This window comes from Rhopalosiphum padi, chromosome 3 (assembly GCF_020882245.1).
Source record: "Rhopalosiphum padi isolate XX-2018 chromosome 3, ASM2088224v1, whole genome shotgun sequence".
NCBI classification, from domain to species: Eukaryota; Metazoa; Arthropoda; class Insecta; order Hemiptera; family Aphididae; genus Rhopalosiphum; species Rhopalosiphum padi.
In genome coordinates, this window is record NC_083599.1 from 81,578,068 (window position 1) to 81,595,672 (window position 17,605).

The 17,605-nt window shown below is 39.7% G+C and overlaps 3 protein-coding genes across 3 annotated transcripts; 2 read left to right on the forward strand and 1 right to left on the reverse strand.

Moving 5' to 3' along the window:
• The first annotated feature begins 5,516 nt into the window (after positions 1-5,516).
• LOC132926172 (uncharacterized) lies at positions 5,517-7,887 on the forward strand. The gene is made up of 4 exons (XM_060990510.1): positions 5,517-6,105; positions 6,448-6,728; positions 6,841-7,048; positions 7,097-7,887. Exons 1-4 carry the CDS (start codon positions 5,517-5,519, stop codon positions 7,885-7,887), a joined length of 1,869 nt encoding a protein of 622 aa, XP_060846493.1.
• A 2,415-nt stretch (positions 7,888-10,302) lies between these two features.
• On the forward strand, positions 10,303-10,917 carry LOC132926173 (uncharacterized). The gene has a single exon (XM_060990511.1). It carries the CDS (start codon positions 10,303-10,305, stop codon positions 10,915-10,917), a length of 615 nt encoding a protein of 204 aa, XP_060846494.1.
• A 1,696-nt stretch (positions 10,918-12,613) lies between these two features.
• LOC132926174 (uncharacterized) lies at positions 12,614-16,401 on the reverse strand. The gene is made up of 13 exons (XM_060990512.1): positions 16,264-16,401; positions 16,004-16,204; positions 15,809-15,944; positions 15,686-15,745; positions 15,448-15,621; positions 15,179-15,378; positions 14,882-15,117; positions 14,535-14,819; positions 14,211-14,465; positions 13,734-14,133; positions 13,450-13,670; positions 13,061-13,387; positions 12,614-12,999 (listed from the first exon to the last, which is right to left on the reverse strand). The coding sequence occupies exons 3-13, from the start codon at positions 15,924-15,926 to the stop codon at positions 12,654-12,656; spliced, it is 2,622 nt and encodes an 873-aa protein (XP_060846495.1). The 5' UTR covers positions 15,927-15,944; positions 16,004-16,204; positions 16,264-16,401; the 3' UTR covers positions 12,614-12,653.
• Positions 16,402-17,605: the final 1,204 nt, after the last annotated feature.

Genomic DNA, 17,605 nt, shown 5'->3' on the forward strand with positions numbered 1-17,605 from the left:
ACTCAATGAATTTTAAAAAATTTGCATTATTTTCTACATTAAGTTTATCGTAAGTTCCCCGTAGAGCTAAGTTTTGATTTCCAAGTACTCTTATTAAAGATATTATTCTTTCTATAACTTGTCTCCAATGTTGAATTTCCGTTTTTATTATTTTTTCATTTATATTGTCTATGGTTTTTGAATTATTTATTTTTATTTCTAGTTCTTTCCATTTAAGAAATGATGTTTCATGGTTTGGAGATCGCTCATGTTGTTTTAAAGTTTCAGCAATGTTCTTCCAATCATGATATCCCTCTTTGCCTAAAGATGATTTTGTCTCATTAAATAACTTGCAGCAATAACAATGTTCGGTATGCTCGGCGACCATCTTGGGTGCCTACAATAATGTACCCAGATAAGCACTGGTCAGTAATAATACGGACGGCGTAGTGAACATATCGTGCTCTCTGCTCAACGGCAGTATATATTATGTAATAGTTATTATTAATTAAAGTTTCTAAAGTTAACCAGTACTAATAAAGCTTAAAGTCGTTCATTGATTTAAATCATTGTTTTAATTACTCGCAACATGGTGCTTCGCAACCGCATATATAGAAAAATCGGTGTTTTAGTTATGTTTAGTTAAAACACGTTTTCGTACTACGTCGAAGTCGGTATTTATTACTCAAAGCCGAATTATAATTTCTCGTACAATACCATAGTATTCTCGCGTATTTTTCGAAATTTTGAGTTCGTGAACGTGAAGTCAGTGCGTGACGAATTTCAAATATTTCTCGTGTATTTTCGAACGCGAATGTGAAATTCAAGTCAGCATATTGGACTACCAATTTGTTTAATGTCCATACACAAGTGCCACCAGTAGGTTACAAGTATTCAACACATCAAGCAATCAAGCAGCAAATAGTCAAGTCTTCAGCTCAGGTAAGAGAATTGGCCAATTTCTATATTTATTTCATCTTAAATTTTTCCCTCGCGTTATTTCCTATATATTGTCCTCGTAATAAAACACGTAGAATAGTAAAGGTCGCAAAAATAGAAGTTTGGCATTTATAAGTCGAGGCCACTGCGACAAGCGATAAGACAGATCCGCGTTGTTATAATCTAGCACGCTCGCTATCGTTATATCTCCCTAATCATAGCGCACAAACGTTCGGGACGAAACGTACAACATATAGTAATAACAGTAACATTGGCTATTGTCCACCTGTAGGTTCATAGCATTAGTAGAAGGTATTACTTAATACTTATCATCAGCGCAAGAATAATGTCCGATTTAAACGCTATTATCGCACAACGGGGCCAGATAAAAGTCCAATTAACGAGTTTCGCCACATACTTACGAACTAATGGCGGTAACAACGTAGATATCGACCAAATCAAAGCAAACTTGGGAAGATTTCCGGTGCGTGCAGCAACAGATAGAGGAAGAGGACCACGGAAATGAAGACAACGAAAAGTATCGAGATGAATTTGAAAATTTATATTTTGAAAACATTGCGAAATCTGGAAAGATCTTCAAAATGGCGGATAGTATCAGTACAAATGCGAGTTCAAGCAATATAGATAGTAACGCACATATACCTTATAACAGTGGTTCCCAACCTTTTATGAGTGTGACCCTAAAATTTTAAATTTAACTTTTGGCGACCCAAAAATAAAAAACATAATTGCAAACATCACTTTCATTTATTAATATCAAATCGGTAAAATTTGGTACATTTATCTATCCTCAAATACTAAATAAAATAAATTTATAAAATACAAATAAAAAACTAATCAACATACGTGACTTACGTCTTAAAATATTATAAAAAGCAATTTATTCTTTGTTTCAAATTTGACATGGTATTAATTGTATTAACTCTTACTTAATGACTTCCTTAATGCTGAACATATTCCACGAGTTCTTCAATATTTGGATGTATATTCATTGAAAGTGCACATCGCATATCGTGTTGAGTGTCAAGGCGGTTTCTATGCTTTGTTTTGATGACAACTAACGTAGAAAAACCGGCTTCACATAAGTATGTGGTTGGGAATGGTAGCATTGCATTTTCGGATTCTCTTGATAAAATCGGTTTATCTTTTAGTTGTGCCCAAAATTGCGTCAAACACATTCTTGAAAAATTTTCTTTTAAGACTTGACTGGTTTGAAGGTCAAGAAGTTCTTCTTGGAACCCGCAAATGTCTTCACCAACTTCGTGAACAGAAATTTCAAAAGGATTTCTTACCCAACTGTATTTACTGAGTTCTACGTTTTCTGGTATATATCGATCGAGTTCTATCTGTAATTTGTCCAAGTACTCTTGAAGCAGTAATTTTAAGTCATTTAATGTTACCTTTGTTGAATCTTCAAGAAATTCACTTAAAAAGGGAAATGTAGCAATTTTTCCTTGAAACAGTTTTTCCCGCCAAAGTGCGAGTTTTTGTTTGAATGATGAGATTTTTTCGCCAATATCGACCATTGTCCTATTCTTCCCCTGCATCTCAATATTTAATTCATTTAACCGTCCAAAAATATCACTTAGAAAAGCCAATTTAGCAACCCACGAATCGTCATTAAATTTATCAGCCAATGAGTGTTTTTTTTTCGTTAGAAAAATTTGTATTTCTAAACGCAAAGACATTACACGGGTAAGAATTTTTCCACGGGAAAGCCAACGTACATCCGAGTGATAAAGTAAATTTACATACTGTGATCCCATCTCGTCACACATGGCATGGAATATTCTTGAATTTAGTGCTCTTGATTTTATGAAATTGACAATTTGAATTACGTCTTGAAGTACTGAAAAAAGTTCTAGCTGAATTGTTCTAGTTGCTAAATTTTCTCGATGTAATTTTTTTTTTCCGAAATTGAAATTATAATATAATAAAAATATAATTATTTAAATATAATATGTAAATGTAAGAAAAGCTTTTGCGACCCACCATGAAAACCTCTGCGACCCTAATTTGGGTCGCGACCCGAGGTTGGGAACCGCTGCCTTATAAGAACGATAATGCCGCAAGTACAAACCCGAACGTTAATTCAATTGTAAAATTAGCCCCGCTAAAGATCCCGCAGTTTTCCGGGGCATAATACAAAGTAGGGCTTACGATTTCACGTGTACTTAAATACACGGGTACACGTGTAATTATGAAACTCGTGTATTGATCCGTGTATTTAATGTTACACGTGTATTTAATATTACACTTGTATTTAATATAACACGTGTTTTTAATGATATATAATAATTGATAATGTATTATAAATGTTAATAAATTTAGCATATAGAAAAAAACAAATTTAACAGTAGGTAATAAATAATAAATATACAATATTAATAGAAGATATTAGTCTCACATTCCAGTCTTAGATAACATAATAACATTATAAATTATAAATAATATTAAACAAAAAACATTAACAACAAAACAAATAATAATAAACAATAATTATAATAATTTGTATAAGGTTATAAATATATTAATCAATTAAATGTCTATTTTGATACAAAAAAACTAACGTGTTTACATTTTCTGGGAGTAAGCAGCTCCTTTTTGGTGTAACAATATTTCCGGCAGTTGAAAAACATCTTTCAGAGCTGACTGATGTAGCTGGTATTGTGAGATATTTCTTCGCACATTCGGAAATGATTGGATACTTTATTGTTCTTGTATTCCACCACTCAAAAGGATCCAAATCAAATCTTAGTTGAGGTTCAGCCAGATAACCTTGTAATTGTCTTTTTGGATCATTCATATCGATCATTTCGTCACCGTATAGGAACTCCATGGCACTTGTATGTGAATTTTTTGTATGTTCCGTAACTGAAACCTGTGGATAATTAGTTTCAAGTATATTTTGCAACTCTTTTCGAATATCATCTCTTGAATCAAGTGACTCATGTTCTAAGTCCTTATACCTTGGATCGAGTAAAGACGATATTTGACTTAGGCTTGTAGTACTTGAGGATGTCCATTCGAGATTAAAACGGGTTTTTATTTGTGTTATAAGTGATTGCTTGAAATATATTTCAATATCATCTTCAGTGTCTTTTATTGATAAATGTTTTTCTATTACTTTTTGTAGTAATGGTCTGACCATTGAAACGGGAGAATGCTTTTCATCACAAAATAGTTGCGTTATTATTTGTAGTGGTTTGAGTTTTTTGATAAGAAATTCTAATGGTTTTGTTGTTCAAAATTCATAAAGCGTTCAGTTTTTTATATTTAAGGATTAAAAATTTAATGCAATGTTTTATGTAAACAGTTTATAATGTTACCAAAAAATCAGAAAAAAGTATTCAAATTATAATTTTTTATATACATTGTCCAATGAAAATCAATGATAAAACTATGCTGTGGTATGACCGTCGACCAACAACCTATATGATATCACGTATCTTACTTAGTAACAAAAATTAAAACAAATAAATGTACCTTAATGGCTGACAATTTGTTGGCTTCAAATTATGCACTAATTTTAAATGTCGACCTAATGATCCTGTAGTTCCACCAGCACATGAAAATTCGTTGACATCATCTTCATCACACATATTACAATATCCTTTGTCTCCAATACGTTTTGCATACTGCCATACCCAACTTTTTAATTTAGACATTTTAGAAGTTAAAATACGTTGAGCTTGAGAGGTGACACTTGAGACTGAGAGACGGCGGCAAACATAATATAATATGGTATCGTTTAATTTGGTCTTTGGAGTATATATTATAAAATAAACTAAGAGTTTATCAATTATTATCTTTGTTTGATAAACCTATTTTTGTTATTTCCATTATTTACTTTTCATATATTATTATTTATTAGGCTTTTTAATATTTGTTACGGGCTCAGCCATCCATGTCTTTTATATTGTTATATGATATAATTGATAAGCAGCGAAATAATGCACTTTTGTATAGATATAATCTTCGTAATAATTATTGCACACACTGAGCATAATATAATATAAGTATAATCTGCAACGACGTCCTTGACCATCGAACTAACTATAATGTATACTATAGTGTACGCCTGTGTACTACTGTTAAATTTATTAACATTTATAAATTGTTATACATTATAAATTATTATAGATCATTAAAAACACGTGTTATATTAAATACACGTGTTATATTAAATACACGTGAAATATTAAATACACGTGTAATACTAAATACACGGTTAAATACACGTCTACCCGTGTACCCGTGTATTTCAAATACCCGTAGGAAATCGTAAGCCCTAATACAAAGTGGGTGGCGTATCATGATATTTTCTCGGCTTTAGTACATAGTACATAAAATTCTTTTACTTACGGTCGTCATTATCCGGAGACTCCGAATGTGTTATAAAATGTATATACACCACGGCCGACAATTATAATGCAGCGTGGAACAGTTTGATAGAGCGATATGATAACAAAAAGGTTTTAATACAAGTACATACGCAAGCTATTTTTGATTTAGAACCGATAAAAAAGGAATCGTCCTCACAACTACGTAAGTTAGTTGACACATTATCAGGTCATATGAAGGCATTAGAATCATTAGGGGAGAGGCCAAGTCAATGGGGAGCATTATTAATGCATTTGGTCGTATCCAAGTTGGACACAAAGACGATGAGGGAGTGGGAAATCTCATCCTCAAAAACAGAAGTTTTTAGTATTTCAAACCTTACGAATTTTCTACAATCTAGATTCCGCCTTTTAGAGGCAGTAGAGACGTCTCAACAAATTAACTCACTTCAAGAAAATAATCGCATGGCAACTTATGCGAACAAAAAGAAGCGATCCAGCGTATTAAGTTATTTCTGTAAACAAGCTCACACTATTTATCGCTGTCCGTCGTTCCTAGGATTAGCGATTGCTGATCGAATAAAACGAATAACCGAGCTCAAGCTATGCAAAATATGTCTAAGATCACATGAAGGAGAAAGGTGTCATTCGAGGCGCTGTACAATATGTGGGCGCCCGCATAATGGATTATTACATTTATCGCGTTCCGAGAAGCCAACCAAACAAACCGCGTCGCACATTAATGAGGTTATTGACCGCGACGACGGGAAGGAAGGCGAAAATAGCAATAATACAGCTGTATCAGTGAGTGCGTGTGCTTACCGTAAAAACAATAATAGTCAAATTTTATTATCGACCGCTACCGTATATGTTTACAATGTTGATCGCAAATCAATACAGTGTCGTGTATTATTGGACAGCGGATCACAGCATAATTTTATTACAGAAGCTCTAGCACAGTATTTACGATTACAACGCACGAAAACGTCGTGTGCCGTAGTAGGTATCAACGAATCGTCACATACTGCGTCGCATATAGTAAACACAACAATTAAATCGCGCATCACAGATTATTTATCAAATTTGGATTTTTTCATTTTACCTAAATTGACAACAAACTTACCATAAATGCCTATAGGGGCACCTAATTTAAAGATTCCCGCAGGTTTAGCAATGGCTGACCCTGCATTCGGCACACCACAAGCCATAGATATGATACTCGGTGCAGAAATATTTTTTGATTTAATTAATAAAGAGCAAATACGTCCAATGGCTCACGGGCCAGTCTTACAGAATACGAAATTAGGATGGATCATTTCCGGCCCAGTACCACATTCTACTGTTTTTTGTGTAGAAACTAGTGTATCGTTATTCATCCGCACGTCATCGACATTCGAAACAAAAACACTAGAAGAGCGAATGGCCGCATTTTGGCGCCTCGAAAAAGTAAAGTCCGATGAATTATACACTATAGAAGAACGTGCATGTAAACAGCATTTTTTAAAAAATGTTCATCAACTCGATGATGGTCGTTTTATTGTTGCGTTACCTTTTAAAGTCGCGGCTCAAGTTAGGAAATTCGTACGATAGAGAGTTGCGCATATTTACGTCATTGGAAAGACGCTTTCAAGCAGATAAAAACCTGAAAGAAGATTACGTTAAGTTTATGAACGAATATATAGAGCTCGGGCATATGTCGATCACGAACTCTGTTCCAGCGGCGGATCAGTGTTATTACCTACCGCATCATGCCGTGTTTAAAGACAGTAGTACAAGCACCAAGTTATGTGTTATTATATGACGTGTTATTAAAGGGTCCATGTATACAAGAGGAATTGGTACGGGGTTTAGAACGCACAGGTATGCTATTACCGCAGATATTAAAAAAATGTACAGACAAATTTGGGTCACTGAAAGTCAACGCGATTACCAACGTATTTTGTGGCGAGAAAATCCCGACCAGCCCCTAAATACATATTGTTTAAAAACGGTGACATACGGCGTAATAACCGCATCGTATTTGGCTACAGCATGCATAGACAAACTGTCAAGTGATGAAGCTCTGCAATTTCCCGAAGCTTGTAGAGCTTTGAAACATGATTTCTACGTCGATGATTTCCTAGGCGGTGCAGGATCGATATCGGAAGCACTAAAGCTACGTGATGACTTAATTAAAGTTTTACAAAAAGCCGGTATGGAATTATGTAAGTGGTCTAGTAATGACCCTAGATTGCTAGAAAGCGTTGATACGGCAACAATTAATGTAAATGCTAATGACATTTTAATGGACGTTGAAAATACTACCAAATTATTAGGTATGTATTGGAACCAAAATATTGATGCTTATCAATATACTATACGGCCGTTCAACGAAAATACGCGTATTACGAAGCGAGTAATATTATCCGAAATAGCATCAGTGTTTGACCCACTGGGCCTAATTAGCCCTGTAATAATTAAGTTTAAAATAATAATTCATCGGCTATGGCAATTAAATACGAGTTGGGATGCTGTGCTACCGTCAAATATCGAGAAGGAATGGAGAGACAACCATCGCACAGTGGGAGGAATTGAGGTTTTACCGCGACAAAAATATATTTCATGATAAAATCAAATTATATTTATTTAATTATAGTTTTAAATATGTTATAATTTATAGGTTTATAATTACAAAAGAAAATTAATAAAATAGCTAAGTTCTATTAGTTGTGTGAAAACACGATAGCTAAATAGATACAATATTTATTTAATAAAAAATGTTATTCTGAATCAGAACATATGTCTGAATCTTCTAGTTCTTCATCATTATCTATAATTAATAATTGTTTTACTGAGGATGGTAATTCTGTAAATGATGTTTTCAAAATTTTTCGCTTAGAAGATATCACTGGGTCTGAACTTATTAATAGAGCATGCATTAAATCAGTATTGGTACTTATTCTTGATGTTTTGCGGGTATGACTTTCCCTAAAATTTTTATAATTTTTATTACATGCTTCTTGCGCTTCTTCAGATAATAATCCTATTGGTACAAGTACATTTTTTATAACAATAGAACCATGTAACAAAATTTTATGCATACTGGGAGGCATGCGATACCAATTATACAACTCAATATACATAATTCGGCTGTTTCTTTACAATATTCATCGAATGACTCAAAATTAATTTCATATCCACTAGATATTGCAATTAATATATCACCTAATTTTTTAATCAAATTTAAATCAACACCTGTTATTTTTGTCGACATTTCTGCATTTTTAAAAAATCTCCTTGCCACATTCCCAGTATTAGATGTACCTTTGTACCTTTGTTTACCTTGTACTATTTTATCAACTTTTATCCTCATATCATTCCAAAATGTTTGTTGAATATTTTTTTTTTGTTGTAAAACTTTCCCTATCTCTTCTTTAGACATGCGACTGGTTGATTCGTGGATATTTAATTTATATGAAATATTTAAAATGTATTTCAAAAAATTAATCCTAAAAATGATCGGCGACCATCGTGGGTGCCTACAATAATGTACCCAAATAAGCACTGGTCAGTAATAATACGGACGGCGTAGTGAACATATCGTGCTCTCTGCTCAACGGCAGTATATAATATGTAATTATTATTTTACTTTTTCTTTATCTTTTCTTATTCCTTCACAATCAATCACATGTCCTAAATAATTTATTTGCTTTTGATAAAAATAACATTTATTCACATTTAGTTTAAAACCAACATCCAGTAATCTTTTAAAAACCTCTCTCAAATTGTTTAAATGATCCTCATCGTCTAATCCTGTAACTATAATATCATCCAAAAAGTTCTTTACACCTTTTAAACCTTGTAATACTTTTTCAATTATTTACTGAAAAATTGAACAAGCCGGTTTTGTTTCAAAAGGCAATCTCTTTACTTTATATATACCTTTATGTGTACTCCATGCTAATAACTTTTGAGTCTCTTCACATATTTCAAGTTGATTATAAGCGTTGATAAAATCTAATTTACTAAAAAATTGTCCTCCTTGCAAAGCTACAAACAGTTCTTCGACTTTCGGTAAAGGGTAATTATAATCTTCTAAATACTTATTTATAGTTATCTTATAATCCGCACATAACCTATAGTCCGCGACATGAAAAGTGGCCGATTTGTACCGCGACCCGTTCCGGCTTCCCTACCTGTTAGCCATTGGTTATCAACCTATACCACCTCCTGCCCGGCGCCGACAGTTGTAGTGACACGCATCTGCGCGTAATGTGTATTCCATACATTATAGTAGACTGGTTTTTTTTGTGAACCCTTAGCGGATCTTCTGGAATGCTTGGAGGGCAGCTGCAGAATGTATTGTGGTAGGGAATACAGTAATGCACATAATACAAACACGTTTTATGGCACTCGTGTTTATCTTTCTGTATGTTGTGTACTGTGCACTCGTAAACAACTATTTTTTTACACTGTTTTTTCTCCTGCGTTACCGTGTAATCCATTTAAAAATGTCGTTTTCTGATTCAGATACTCACAGTCAGAGTAAAAAAATGATTTATAGTGTGTATTTATTTTTAAAACAATTATCAAAGAAGTCAGATTTAACTGCTGATTTTTTTAAAAATGCGCAAGTTGTTACTGCCGAAGCTTGTGGTGTGGGTTATCGTACTGTAAGACGGATTTGTGCTGAAGGAAAAAATAATATTAATCCAGAAACACCAAGTGCGGATCCTACGTTTGTTTCTCCACGTAAAGGGTATAAACGCGCAAAAACTGTTTCAGAGCTGGATGATTTCGATTCCGATGTTGTGAGGAGAACTGTCCACGAGTTTTACGACCGGGGTGAGTACCCAACGGCTCAGTTAATATTAAATGTCGTAAAAAAAAAAACAAATTACACTGGGTGCGTTCGATCAATGCAAAGGCTCCTAAAAAATTTAAAATTTACGTACAAAAGATGTAATGACAAAATGATGGTCGTATGTTTTTAATGGAGAGGAATGATATCGTCGCACTTCGGTGTAAATTTTTATGACAAATGTGTACGCTGCGAGAAAATAAAGACGATCGGCCAGTGGTTTATCTCGACGAAACGTGGGTAAACCAAAACCATTCACGGAAGGGTATTTGGCAAAATGAAAATAATTCAGGTGGTCTAAAGGTGCCGAAGGGTAAAGGAGGCCAACTTATTGTATGCCATGCAGGATGTGCTCGCTACGGGTTTATAGAAGGGTCAAAATTGGTATTTCGAAGCAATACCGGAAATACCACGGATTATCATAATCAGATGAATGGTGAAGTGTTCAAAGAGTGGTTTATTCAACTCCTAAAAAATCTTGAAGAGCCATCAGTTATAGTCATGGATAATGCACTTTACCATTCAATCCTCAGAGACAAATATCCTAAAAGTAATTGGAGAAAAGCTGAAGTACAACACTGGTTAAATGAAAAAAATATCGAGTTCCATCCATTGGAAACATTACCTGAACTTCGACAAAAAGTTAAAAACCTATTACCACGTGAAAAAAAATATGAGCTGGATGACATTGCAATTGAAATGGGTCATGAGGTAATCCGTCTTCCACCATACCACTGTAAGTATAATCCAATCGAATTAATTTGGGCTCAAGTTAAGGGCCAAGTTGCTCTGTGAGAATAACCAGTCCTGCCACAATAAAAGCAGATTCTCTAATGAAATCAGAATTCGGCTTCGCGGACATTTTTCTACGTCTACCGAAGGACACGGACGGGGGGAAGTCAAGCCCGCAGACCCGGACGACGTGAGTTCGTTACCGGCCGTCAACCCGCGATTTCCCCCGGTACAGACCGTCGCGGGCGGCCTGCACGCCCGGGAGGCTGTGGTTGCGCTAGACAGCGGGGTTACGCCGCGGCACGGACGCGCCCGGGACCGCGGGACCGCAGACCGCCGCGGAGTGTCAAGCTCAACAGCGCGGTCGTTCCCCGGGCGACTTCACCGCGGACCGACCGGCGAGCCGCGGGCAGACCCGTGCGTAACGGCACGGCGGGAGAAAAATCGTATTTTCAACTTTTTTCCCGCCGGTCCGATCGGTTTCAGACTTTAACGGCCGATGTAAAATTGAAAAACGAACGACATCGTTCATAGGTAGAAAGTCCGTAGGACCAATATTTAAGGAATTATCGTAAGTTGAAAAGTCGTTGACGAATATCGTTCGAACGGTCGTCACCCACGTCGCCGTTGCGGTACCTACCCCGGTCTTTCGCCTACGGCCGGTATCGCGCCGAACCCCTGATTCCCTAGGTTTTAGGCCGTTTCAAACGGTCAGGCCGGGGAACGGACGTCTTTCGTCGGGGAACGTTTGGATTGGGTCGCTGATAAGAGACCGTTCCCGGAGGTCTAAAATGCACGGGAAGTCGGATCGAAGCGTTTTTCGTTCTCGACTTGACCAAGCCCCGCCCATGACCGCGAGGAACGGTCGACTTGACGCGACGTAAACAACACGATTTCGCCGGGCAACGGCGTCTCGGCGGTCCGGGGGAACGCCGCCCACGGGCAGACCTCTCGCGACGGTCTGTTCCGGGGGAATTCGCGGGTTGACGGCCGGCATTGGATCCACGTCAACGGGGTCTTCGGGCTCGGCCGTGCGTTCGGACCCGCCGTCCGATACGCTAGTTTTCGGCGGAAAAATCGATTTCACGAGGTTTCGAATTTCGGCTTCGTGGACATTTTTTTCCGTCTACCGAAGGAGCCGGACGAGGGGAAGTCAGGCCCGAAGACCCAGTCGACGTGAGTTCGATACCGGCCGTCAACCCGCGATTTCCCTAGGTACAGACCGTCGCGGGAGGCCTGCCAGTGGGAGGCATTCCCTCGGACCGACGGTACCCCGGTCGGTCTGCGGTGAGACGCCCGGGGAGAAAAATCTTGTTGAGCTTGATCCTCCTCGGCGAAGTCCACCGGGAGTACCCCGGGGATAAAATCTTTTTGAGCTTGATCCTCCTCGGCGAAGTCCACCGGGCACTCGAGTCGGCTACTACATAATGCATTGTCCCCGTCCTACGATATAGGTCTTTTCGTTTAATTTTTAGTCGCTAATTTCCACACCACCTCGGAGGTATAGCGTTTGGCGCGTTTTTTTTTTGTGGTTTCCCCAGTAGGCCTAATCCACATATAATCATCAACACAAAGGTTTGCAAAAAACGGTTTATTGTTTAAATGGTAACATGCAATGAATAATAAAAAAATAATATGTACTAATACAACAATATTGTTTAAACAACAGTCAATAAAATAATGATAACATGCAATGAATTATAAAAATATAATATGTACTAATACAACAATATTGTTTAAACAACAGTCAATAAAATAATGTGTACTAATACAACAATATTGTTTTACCTAACCTATGGTCATTCGCCCTTCTTAATTTTTGCCAAGACTTTGTTCAATATTTTCCTGCGGTATCTGAGGTTATTCAAGAAGAAGTGAACCTTCTTCTTCTTGGCGACGTCTATTATGGCGTAGTCCGAGACGTTCGCGCGGTCGAAACCGGCGAGCTTCACCAACTCTGCTAGAACGTCCACCCTTTCGGCCAGAAGGGTGGCGTCATAGCGGTCTTGTAGTTTGATTATGTAGTCCATATCGATGGCCGCCGACGGATAATCGATCATTATGTCGCTTTCCTTTATCTTGTCGATCGCCGTCTCCGTTTTCGGGAACGGAGAGTGTGCAATAAGTGGGAAAAAGTCCTCGAAGCTGAAAATATGTCATGGTCAGTATACGGTGTGTTTTAGTCGACGGAGGTGTGTTCGCTTACTGTTTATCGACGTAGCTCTTTATTAAAGCCGTGTGCTCCACCCGGTCCAAGTTGCCCTGGCGTCGAATCGCCTCCGCCGCGTCCGGCACACGGTAATAGCGGCTGGCGGTGTCCTCGGAGTGCTGCAACGCCTTCGCCACCCCCGAAGACGTCGCAGCGTCGTGGTCCCGGCCCTCTGTCTCGACCATGCGCCGGAACAGAGTCGCCGAAAGACGGGCGCCAAATGTTTTATTGACGTCGTCGTAAATCTTTACGACTTTTTCACCCCGGTTCGTGACGAAAAAGTTGGGCCTTCCGTATCCGAGCCTTAGCCTTAATCGATAATATCTGAAAACAGAACACGTCGAAGAGTTTCTCATTATATATCATATCTTTACTAATCACACTACCTCTTCATCAGTTCACCCATGCCCTCTTCGAGGACGAGCGTGGCGGGCTCCTTGTCTCCCGTCTTATGTTCGGCTACCGTGATAATGGACCTGGTGTCCATTACCCGACGGGACTCCCACTCGCCGATGGTCATCCCGACGGCGACCCCGCTCCGCTGTTTGGAGGTCCACAGCACATCGATCACCAGCGCACACGTGACCTGTCGCCACAGTTTTGAGAGCTGAAAAAAATGTTAGCGGTTAATTATAAGCCTGTTAAGCGATCACGACGCGCGTTTTCAAACCTCCATCTCCGCCGGCGGACTATTTTTCTCGCTCCGGACGTTCACCGTGCCCGAGTTCCCGAACCTGTCTTCCAGCAACCTCAAATTTCCGTGGATCGTGCCCTTGATTTTGCGCAATGACTCGACGACAGCTTCGAACTCGGGCAGGGTTTCGGCCTCTCTCGTCTTCCTCGTAAACAACTCTCCTGGCTGTTGCTTCGTAGTCCTTTTGTAGACGAGTCCCAGCTTGTGGTCCAACAACTTAATGGCCGTGACCGTCTTAACGCAGGGCGACAAATCAAAATCCTTAGGGAAGGCGGGGTCCTCTTGAACGTACGAATTCATAATGTTGTGGAAAAGCATTCGCAAATTTTTCAAATAATTGATCGTTGTCGCCTTCGTTTGCCCGATCTCCTCGCGTCTAGGTATAAAATATAAATATAAAAATAAAACGTTCGACGAATTCTGTATTTCAAAGAACGTTCGACGGTCACTCACAGTCTAAAGTATTCAATGTAGATATCGACGTCGACGGTGACCAACGCCGACCAGTGTTCGGAAGGAGTTTTGTTCTCCACCAAACGCCTCTGCACGTACGCCAATGTTCTTGAAACGTTGGCTACATAATTTTTAGCCGCCGCTGAGTCCACCCCGTGGCTGTAGGCCAGCGAACGCTCGAGCATGGCTATCAACGGGTGGTCGACGGGCAGCTGATGGTTCAGCCCCTTGCTGGATGCCGCCTTGCGCAAGTTCCTGAATGAAAAAAAAAAAACGAAATGTCAACAAGACGTCGACCGCGAGCATTCAAAGGCCAATACTCACGACTGTTTGCCGGGCTGTGCGCCGGTCGGACGCCGCGGCGATGTCGATGTCGGTGTCGTTGTCGATTTTGGTGTCGGTGTCGGCTTACCCACTGGCCGCGACGGACCCTGTACATAGCGCACCGGGGGCGCGCTTGTCGTGGGGAGTTCTGGGAGCGGCGCGGGTCCAGAGATGGCGTCATCTCCCGCCGGCCTGAAGAGACCGGCGAAAGGATTCGGCATGTCTTTGACACCCGGGAGGTTCCAGGACTCGCCGTAACATTTCATTCTTCCCATGAGTGTGAGACTGAAATGGAACACATAAATAAACGTCGTGAATAAAAAGCACTAACCCATATTTCAACTCACCCGTGGACGATTTCCCTGTAGCACCGGTCGTCCCAGTAGGGACCTACTTTCTTTTTCACGGCCCTCGTGGGCACAACAGAATATGACTTTCGCGATTCGTTCGCAATGTAGTCGCAAATCTTTTTGATGTTCTCTTTCCGCGGCTTTGTCATCTGGTCCCAATGTTTGTTTTCGATGTGCCGGCCGAGTTTGTGACCGCAAGTCATAAACTCACACATCGGGCAGTATTTCACGAGCTGCGGAACAAAGACGAATTGTTAACAACGATTACGATTCGAATGGGTGGACGGGACGTACCTGGGTGTCGGTCGAACTGGCGAGTTTTTCGACGACGGTGAGCCGCTTGGGCCGCAGTAAACGCTCGTCGTCGTCTTCCTCGTCTTGCTCTTGCGAGTTTCCCGACGCGATCGGGCCCGTGGATATCGGTGAGACCGACCTTTCCGCAGCTGGTGCCGCCGGTGCATCGGTCCTACTCCTGAGTGGTGCTGGCTCGAGTTCTGAAACAAGCATGATGGCGTTAAAAATAAAACAGACAAATAAACAGTACGGCGTTACGGCTCGCGTACCATCGTCGCTCCCGTTAAACTGGTAAACGTCTTCGGGTTTCGTCGGATGGGGTGACGGAGTGAAAATGTCGTCCACTGCCAGTGGCGACTTGACCTGCAGGACATCGTCGTCCACCGGCGAGAATCGCAGCTCCGGTTCGTCGTCCGACGACGATTCGGCAAATACAATGTGAGCTGAAAAACCAAAAGCCATTATCGTACATTACGGACGAGACTTCATGTCGTGGTTTTTACTTACTGTTGACGGGCGGATCGCTGGTCGCACGAAGTGGCGAAACTTTGCTAGGCGGAGACGGAGCTGAAAAACAAAAGCCATTATCGTAAATTACGGACGAGACTTCATGTCGTGGTTTATACTTACTGTCGACAGAGGAGCTGGCTGGTGTCCGAATTGGGTACACAATTCCGATTGGGGGGCACGCTGTATGCCGAACGTGTGTGTACCACCACTTCTCGTTGAACGGTCCTGGCACGGCCATTTTTAAAAACAATGACGTCTGAATAACAAACATTTGTTTTTTAATTACAAACATTAAAGACAAGAGTAAAATTTTACCTTTCATGACGGTCTTCGGTGCGACGTCCTCCACCACATCGACCTCGACGTCCTCCGCGTCGACTGTGACGTCCTCCACAGGCCGTTCGTCGTCTTCAACGATCGCTAAGACGTCCCCCACAGTCGGGCTAGACGCTAATGGCGCTAAGACGTCCCCCACAGTAGGGCCAGATGCTAATGGCGCTGCCGGTGGCAGTATTCCTGAATTTCAAGAATATGTTAATAAAACTGATTTGTTGTTACGTATGGTAAATAATTACCTTTGATCTTTTCATGGTCTTTTAACGCCTTTCTTAACGTCGACCTTGGCACGTTTGCTTTTCTGGACGCTTCGTTTACCTTACAGCCATCTATCAAGACCAGATTAACCGCGGCAGCCAAATTTTGGTTTTCGGATATTTTCGTATATCCTCTGCTCGCCTATAAATTTATCAAAACACCGTCACTTAATTACAAGGTATTAAAGTCACGAGTACTGAAAAAAAAACAATGCTTACAACGGCCGGCCTACGATCCCTAGTTTGGTGAGGTGCGCCCTCAGGGTCGTTTCCGGGACTTTGAACTCCCTGGCAGCCTGTCCGGCAGACAGTGATCCGGCTTTAACAGCTTCCACAGCATTCAATAATGGAATGTCCGACATCTGGAAAATAAGAGACTTTATTATATTTTTAAATAGTAATTTGAATTTTTGAATTTTATTTGTTACTATTATTCCTAATTCATAGCCTAATTTTTAATTAATATAATATCAGCAAATAAAAATTAAAAACAACATTCAACTAATAATTAATTACCATAAGTTTATTCATACTTTGAGTGATTTTTCGATTTTCTCGATAAGTGATAACTAAGGCTAGTTTATTATATCCAATAAAAAATTGGATCTATTTAAACGAGAATAAGCAAAATCGTGGACAAATCTGATAACCATTAATTTTAAACTTAAGGAAAATGCATATAAATCCTAGCCCTAGTAAAAACTGTTGATTATTCTTACCATACGATTTGAACTTAGAGAAATTTTTAGAGAGATTCTGTCGATTATGAAAATTGATTCGGTTACTAATCTACTATACACTATGCCCATCGCTAACGGTAGCCAACGGGTTAAGAGGAAATTTGACGAAACGAAATTTAGCGAATTTTAAAAGGTATGTGGAAGCGGCTATCGAACCGCGAGACCCGGCTGCGTGACCCATCAGGTGCAATTGCCTAGTGATCTGGGGGGACTAGTGAAAGTCTTACACTTACGGTGTGGTGGATTCTGTATGTAGACGGCCGGCTTGTACGGCTAGATTGAAGGCAGGAACGACCGGCTTGTACGGCTAGATTGAAGGCACAGAATATTGTGCAGCTCTAATATTTCTTTAGCGCAAGCTCTGTGTTTACCGCTCGTAGACCATCGCGGTTGTGTACTGGTGTACTCATCACTCGTATAGTCGTACGACGTATATATTGTTTATTATGTCGCGTACCCAGGTATTAAACAAATTATAAGTTTTAATCGTATCATTAGACGCGCGTATTAATTGTTATTGTTTTAACTGTAGTTTATTTTACCTAATTATTAATTAATACCTAAGGGGATTGGTGGCGGCTGGC